Source organism: Nyctibius grandis, chromosome 4 (genome assembly GCF_013368605.1).
Source record: "Nyctibius grandis isolate bNycGra1 chromosome 4, bNycGra1.pri, whole genome shotgun sequence".
Taxonomy (NCBI): domain Eukaryota; kingdom Metazoa; phylum Chordata; class Aves; order Nyctibiiformes; family Nyctibiidae; genus Nyctibius; species Nyctibius grandis.
Genome location: NC_090661.1, coordinates 84,339,755 through 84,348,075, shown reverse-complemented (window position 1 = coordinate 84,348,075; position 8,321 = coordinate 84,339,755). Strand labels below are relative to the sequence as shown.

The following is an 8,321-nucleotide window of genomic DNA, read 5'->3' as shown; positions in this document are numbered from 1 at the left end:
AATGGTATGTTTTTTAATGTAAAGGCTCATAATACTATTCAGACTTTATGGCACGTGTACAGTATGGGTTGAGTTGTGCTTAGAAAAAATGGTACATTAATAGTACAGATAAAACACTTATGCATCATTAGATGAAATCATAACGCATTCAGTAAGATAAATACCAAGTGATATTTTTGTCTATAAATAAACTAGGGTTTTTTTCTTGTGTATCATGAGAAATTCCATTATCAGTCTTCTACTTTTGCCTTGGCTTACTCTTCTCATGGATAATACTATCTTCATAGATAATCTGTATCTTCATGGAGACCTTTTACTTTCCATGTGGCCTTAGAAGGCCTAGTTCTGTCTTCATCTTGAGGTCACTGAAATAATGACTGGTTGTTCTTGGACTGGATTGACTGTCAAGAATCTAAGAAATATATTACATAAGATACTATAAAAACAAGACTAAATTCCCATACACCAAAGGAATCAAACTGAAAATAGACAAGCCTGCAAACAACATGAAGAAAACTTGACACAAAACAGATATTTCACTGTGTACAAACAATAGCTCTTGGCTGATAAACGGAAGGAAGTTTTAAGTTTGTTTGTATTGTCATGAGATCATGTGTTGCAGAATCACAGGTCTCCATCAAATGATCAGCGATTTTCTGACGGCATGTGAAGGGATGATAATAAAGATTTGTGAGATGTTATTTAGTAATAGCTAGTAGAGTAACTTTGTTCTAGATCTCTATTTTCTAGTCTTGATGAAAACAGTGTAATCTTCTACGTCCCTAAGAAAGCTTCCTCTGCGTTGGCAAGGAAATGACAGAAGAGTGTAATTAAGCAATGATGACCCTAAAGTGAAATGTGGATTCTTTACAATATACAATGTCCTTCCCACCAGCCACATGTGTTTGTCAGATGTTTATAGAATCTTCATTAACTAAGAGCTTTGCTAGATAACAGAAGCTGAAGCATGGCATCAATGACTCTGATAAGGGCAAGTGTACAACCAATCTGCTTGACAACTGACAAGAGGCTGGGGTTTGAAGCAGACTGCAAAAAGAACACAAGAAAGTGATTTGCAAAGGGCATTCCAGTTGTTTGCCTTCCATCTCCTTTCCTCTGTAATGAAAAAAGATTTTTAATCAGCTAAAATACCCTTGTTCTCTTGTCTCTCCATCAGAAAGTAAATAGAGAAGAAATGCATTATTTTGGAGTATTAGCTGCACTGTCTGTTTTCAACATCATTGCCTGTTTGACAAGGGGCAAGCCTTTGGAAGACTGGGACAAGTTATCAGCTATGGGAAAGTCTGATGCACACTTTCATGATCCTGGAGAAGTGGGAGATGAGACTCATTTCGACTTTAAATCTTTCCTGGAGAATATGAAAACAGATTTACAAAGGAGTTTGAATTTGTCAAGAGTCCCCTCACAAGTGAAGACCAAGGAAGAACCACCACAGTTCATGATTGATTTATACAACAGATATGCTGCAGACAAGTCCTCCATCCCTACATCCAATATTGTAAGGAGCTTCAGTGCTGAAGGTAGGAAAAGTCCTAAATATGTGGACTAGAATTTTAAAGAAGTACATGGCAGTAGGTACTCAGGTTCTTTTGAAATTCAGAGGGAATTGAGTGCCTAACTTCCACAGATTCTTTAGAAATGAAACAGATTAAAATTTTGGATGGTAGTCTTGCCCTGTAGTTTCTTTCAATCTTTAAAAGATACAATTACCTTTCATTTTCTTCTTTGATATATTTACTGTACAATATTCTCTTCTCAAACACATCAACTGAGATGATGCACTAAATAACAGCCTTTACATGAATCATGTTTCTCAAAGGTAGAGATTCGGGACTGAGTTTTAATGTTAGAATGCAAACTTCTGATCATCTGTAATCGAGACATCCATACTAGAGAGCTCTTCTTTCAGGTGGGCTCTTCTCATACTTAAAAAACACAGCAGCCAAATGAGAAATGTGTCTGTGGATCCAAGAAAGGAACAGCAATGCTCCCCCAAAATTCTGGTTTAGATAGAAAGATTTATATGGAAATGGGCAGTCAAGCTTGTCTCAACTAAAAAAATTCAAGATCTCTGCCTGTGTAACATGACATAGACTTTTAAATGCTCCATCAAAAGAAGCAGTAAAAAAGTTAGAAGTAAACGCAATCCTTGTGATAAAAATGAGACAGGGAGAACTGAAGCTTCTGTTTATATGAAAAATAGACATACACAGGTAATAACACTATGGAGAACTCCAAATTCCCAAATTAGTGCCCCTAGTCCTAAAATGGAAACAAACGGTAACAGTATGAGCTAGATTATAGTTTCCATATCTCACTCTCCTCTCTGACTGTTTTAGTGGGTAAACACTGTGAAGAAGTGTCAACATTAGCCAATTAAAATTGCCCTAAAACCCAATCATGATTGAGTAGTTATCTTACACTGACCATCAAATAGATATCAGTCAGACTACCAATCTGATCTTCCAGCTGAATATCTGCCCCTCCCAAGGCAGAGTTGCTGGTACTGCACATATGTTTGCAGAAAAAAAAAACCCTAAACAAAACCCACACAAGCTCAGTGAGTCCAGCCTGGAATGGACTGGGACCTGGGCATGAAAGGCTATTTATCACAAAGTCCCAATTTAGACAGACCCTGAAGCTTCAGTTCAGGATTTTCAAAAACTTATCTATTTCCCTAAACTCCCAGTAATCCAAGCTGCTTTCAAAGTTATTTGAAGACAACAAAAGCCTGAGCACAGCTAGTTCTTAGAGACACTTAAATATGAAGTACACTTCTCTGTATTAGGAGGGCAGTTCATCCTATTGTATGATAATAAGAGTAGCAATTTCATAGTTTTTTTTATGAATTCTTTGTTTAAAAATCTCTTTAGGAAATTGTTAAATCTGAACACTCCCCAGATGCCTTATTTATGTGCTTAATACTGACCAGCATCATCCACAGCTTGTTCTAGGCAGACTCTTTATGCTCTCCGCCACACACTCACCTGACCATGCAATCTTGGTGAAAATACTACCAACACCAAAGACCTCCATTTCCACTTTTCACTCCCTGCCCTTGAAACTTGGCCAGAAGACAGTATTTTTTTTTTAAATGCTAGGTAGTCATGCTCTTATTTTACCCCAAAATACATCCTGAGTCTTTTAAAAGCAAGTTACTTGGACAGTCAGAAGCACTGTAACCACGTGTTTTAATTTCCTATTGCAGATGTTGTTTCTTTAGCTTCACCAGAAGAAAATGAATTTCAGAAACACATCTTGCTCTTCAACATCTCTATTCCACGATATGAGGAAATCACCAGAGCTGAACTGAGAATTTATATCTCCTGTCACAGGGAAGTTGTGTCTCTCTCTAGGCTGGAAGGCAACATGGTCATTTATGATGTTCTAGATGGTGACCACTGGGAAAACCCAGAAAGTACCAAATCTTTCCTTGTCTCCCACAATATCCACAAGTGTGGTTGGGAGATGTTTGAAGTGTCCAGCGCTGTCAAAAGATGGGTGAGGGCAGACAAACTGAAGACTAAAAACAAGCTAGAGGTTGTTATAGAGAGTAAGGCTCTGGGTGGTTTCCCTTGTGGGAAGCTGGATATCAGTGTTACCCCTGACACTAAAAATCTGCCCCTGTTAATAGTGTTCTCCAACGACCGCAGCAATGGGACAAAAGAGACCAAAGTGGAGCTCCGGGAGATGATTGTTCATGAACAAGAAAGTGTGCTAAAGAAATCAGGAAAGAACAACACTTCATCTGAAGAGGAAGAACCGGGAGAGGAAAAGGCCATCACGGGGCCCCACCAGCATTCCTCTAGAAGCAAGAGAAGCATCGGAGCCAACCACTGCCGGAGAACTTCCCTCCATGTGAACTTTGAAGAGATTGGCTGGGATTCCTGGATCATTGCACCGAAAGATTATGAAGCTTTTGAGTGTAAAGGAGGTTGCTTCTTCCCTCTGACAGATAACGTTACTCCAACAAAACATGCTATTGTCCAAACTCTGGTGCATCTCCAAAACCCAAAGAAAGCTTCCAAGGCCTGTTGTGTTCCAACCAAATTGGATTCAATCTCCATTCTTTATAAGGATGATGCTGGTGTGCCCACTTTGATATATAACTATGAAGGGATGAAAGTGGCAGAATGTGGCTGCAGGTAGCGTACCAGGCAGAATCTCTAAGAATAAGAATACTCCCTTTTTCTTCTCTGTGTAAATCTGTACACTAGTGATGCAAATGAAAATCCTTGCAAACAAGGTTTGGAGCAGGGTATGGGGCTGGCTGATTTTGTTGCTGCCTGTTTTAAAGGAAAACGACATTTAAAGAATGGCAGTCGTTGTAAATAGCCTGCATTATATATCATGGCAAAGTGAATACTGGATTAAAATATTGTGAGATTGAACGAACTATGCATTATTTGGCAACAGTGATACAATTTGAATACCTTATTCCAACTTTTCTGTTTAATCGATTCTGTTTAGGTCACAAACTAAAGGATTTTCAATGGAGATTTCCTGTAAATATTTAGTAGGTATGGAAATCTAATTCTCTCAGCCAACTCCAACATTTTCAACTTCTGTAAAACTCAGTAAATGGAATTTAGTCTGCATGGTAAAGTCAGGAGTCTAAATCCTGCAAGCCTTTTCTCATATTGGTAATCTCAGAGGCTTTTACAGGCAAATTATTTACTCCTGTAAGTGAAGATTTGCAGTATTCAAAACAGAAGAGACTCTCAGCCTTATTCCATTCTCAAGTTTCCTTCTGTGGGTAGCAGGTACCTTGGTTTCAGCTTTCTTATCCTCAACGTCCCTATTTTTACCCCTTTATGGCACATACTTGAACGATAAGAAGTCCAGCCTTCCGCTTCTAAGACACTGTTTCCTAGGAGGAACAGCAGCCCTTATCTCCGCACAAAGATAAGGAGCCACTTTGACCTACTGCATATTCTTAGTATTTCTTTTCAAGAACATGCAGTCAAACGACGTTCAGCCTTAGAAGCTGTATCCTAAGAGCAGTGGGGGTTGGCAGAGCTCAGCACTTGTGAAAAGCCCAGGCTACTTATTTAGAGGCCTAAATATGTTCTTTGGAGTCTGACATTAGGCTCCGATTTCTTTTAAGTTTCTTCTTAGGAGAAACTTATTTTACATACAAAATTCTTTCACCCCTTAGAAGTCTAGGAAAAACTGAAAACTTGTATGTTCGATGAGACTTATATTGCTGTATGGGAAATATACTAACATACAATAGTTCTCCTGACTTCAGTTGTATTTTCACTAAACAAGGACCCCATCTTTGCTGCAATTAAAGTAAACTTCCTTTGATTCTAATGAAGGTTTTGCCTGACAAAGTGTCTTCTGTTGGTTTCAGGTGATAGGTGTAAGTGCTGTACAGTGCCACCACAGTCCACCTCACTTCTATTCCTCCACCACCTTACACACACACACACAAAAAAAAAAAAAAACTATCAGAGAACACTTTTGATCCAAACCCACAGCAAACTACACGTCTGTTCAAAGTGGTGAAGAATATTTATGAGGCAAAAATCTAAACAGTAGCTTAATGTTTGGAAGCAACAGGATTTAAATGGATACATATGTTTTAAATTAGGGCAGCCTGTGGGCAAGTCGAATTCATCTGGCATGAACAGGTCAGCTTGAAATCTAATACACAGTTTATTTACTATTGTTAACTTAATACAGAGCAAATAGCAGGTGAGTATGAGCAGTGAGGCTGTAATTCCTTCAAGAACTGCTGGTTATATCACAAACCGTGAGCACAAAGCACAATTCACCAGAATCCTTGGACTGATTTATAGCCTTTTCCTTTAGAACTGGGCTGCAATTGGATTAGATCCGAGATCTGGGTCCATGCAAATTCCATCCATCCATAGCTTCATGTCATTAACCTCTTAAGCTTCCCATGGCAGTCCTCTCATTTTACCACTCCCCACTGGCTTCTGTCATCATACAGTCATCATTATGTCCTCCTCCTTTCAGAGCCCCCTGTATTCTCTCCCTGTTTTGTTCACGTCTCCTAAGTTTATGACATTTTGCACAACTTCTCTTAATCAAGAAAAGAAACCACAAAACAAGCACTTGGTGTGATCACATTAGAAAAGTTATTCACCCATGTGTCAAGGTAATTGTAGCTGTGTGCCCTTAAGTCATCTAAACACAAGGTCCTAGTTATATTTTGACTTTACTGAATACAGGACTTTGCCTATAATTAAATGAAAAAGTGAGAAAGGGGAAAGACCAGTCCCCACATGCTCACAGAAAGAAATTCTCAGGAATCAATTTTTCTTTTTTTTTTTCCACATTCTGGAGTCAAATGTTGATCTTTGTTCCCAAGCTTACTTGGAGGGAAAAAAAGAAAAGACCCAAAGCCATTTTTGGCTCAAAAACTCAGATCCTAGCCATGCTTTCAGAATTCCAGAGAATCTCGACAGATCCCATCCCAAAACTGTAATGCAAGTCACTTTTGTGTTTCAACCAAAAAAAAATCAATTGCTCTTCCAGCCAGCTTTAACAATCACATTCCCATGGGCTTAACATTTTTGTTGGTACGGTAGTAAAACGAAACATGAATCTTTTCATAGGGTGGTGATCAGGGTCAAGAAGAAATGAGAATCCAGCAGTGGCTACAGATGCTACCTACAGCATGGCTGAAGTGTGTGTCAAATTGATGTTTGGTTTTACATTGTAAATTTAACAGCTTGATTTATGTAGTTTTGAATATTTGATTTTAAACAATTGTTCAAGTTCCCTCACGTTTCAACTGCTTTGGGATGCAACAAATCAGCCAGGTGGCCAAGATGTGCTAGAGAGTACACAGGTTGCAAAGAGCAGGCAAAACACCTTGCCCCCTGCTTCAAGCTGTGCCCCATCGGACACTGAGAAAACCCCCTCTCATCACTGGGTTCTGAACGTTGACCAGCAGCTTGCGGCTACTGAGGAGCAGGCTGGGGCTTGTGCACTGTCCAGCAGATGTACAGTTAAAATTAAAACTTATTTGTTTAGCACAAGCACGTGGCTGGAGCATGCCCTCCTTCTCAGGCCCATTAGCTATCTGTGTAACAGCCCTGTAACATCAGAATCACCAGATGACTCTACAGCCAATTTTAAGGCTACCCTATAGCACTTCAGTCTTAATAGATAAACACGGTAAGCTGGTGGAAGCTGGTCAGGAGATATAGCTGATGCCATTTTTACATAGCTTCCCACCTTGTCTGTGTACACAGCAGGCACAATGTCCTCTGATCTCATCCACTCCTCTGTGCCATGTCCCAACACAGAAGAACAGCAGACGCAACTTATCACTTAACAGCACAGCACCAGCAATCACTAAAAGTCAAAAAGATCTCAGTTTTCACTATTCTTTTCCACAGGTGAAGATGCAATGGCCTCATGGGAATCTGGAGGTGTTCAGCTGATATCTGCTCCGACACTTTTATACTGGAAAGATCCTGACAACACAGAAATGTTAAGCTAAAATTGCCAATTCCTGATATTCAGAATAATAGGTTTTAGACTGCCTCTCATGGAGGCTTATCATTTCAGAAACAATTGTGCTCTAACACAATTAACACTGCTCCCAGACCACAGCTGATTCTTCTCTCCAGCCTCCTCAGAGCCTGGCCATTACCATGTAGGTAATGCACACAGGTGCACAGCCATGCACCATGTAGGTCCACATAGGCACACACTGTGAGCTCCAGCAGGTATCAGTACCTTGCTGTAGCTCCTCATAGGCAGCACTGAATCAAAGTTTGTTACTGCAAAGAAGAGCTGAAGAGTACAGATGGGAACAAAGAAGAAGCTTGCAAAGCCAACAAGTAGTAAATGAACAATGTCTGTGAGGCAAGACCCCATCCTCAAACAGCGTAACAACAGCTCTGCATCCCGTCTGGCTGCTCTCAGCAGCTAACAGGACACTGCATCTGACTACTACCACCTCCCTTCTTCTCATGTTAGCTCCCCAACGTACCATTTGTTGTTTTAGCAGAGACAAGAACAGGGCAGGTCCCTCCACAGCCTCTAGAGAGCAAGGGCCTCAAAGACCTCTGCCCGTGTGTCTGCTGGGCAGGAGGCTCTAACTGCAGGTGCCTGAGGTGCAAACCTCCTCAGTACCATCCCGGGGCTGATCGAGGCCTACAAACCGCCTCAGAGCCATCTTGGCCTCTCTCCAGCCTTCAGTGCTTTCTCTAAGCCGTGCCTCCCTGCTGCCTCGGTGCCATCGCCGGGCCGTGAGGTGCCTCCAGGCCGCTCCTGCCGCAGCATCTCTGGGCTGTGAGGGCTCTCCGTGCTGCCTC

The 8,321-nt window shown here is 40.7% G+C and overlaps 1 protein-coding gene across 1 annotated transcript; it reads left to right on the top strand.

The window, feature by feature from the left end:
• The first annotated feature begins 1,195 nt into the window (after nucleotides 1–1,195).
• On the top strand, nucleotides 1,196–4,170 carry GDF2 (growth differentiation factor 2). Its single transcript, XM_068399877.1, has 2 exons — nucleotides 1,196–1,541; nucleotides 3,230–4,170. Exons 1-2 carry the CDS (start codon nucleotides 1,196–1,198, stop codon nucleotides 4,168–4,170), a joined length of 1,287 nt encoding a protein of 428 aa, XP_068255978.1.
• The last annotated feature ends 4,151 nt before the right edge of the window (nucleotides 4,171–8,321 follow it).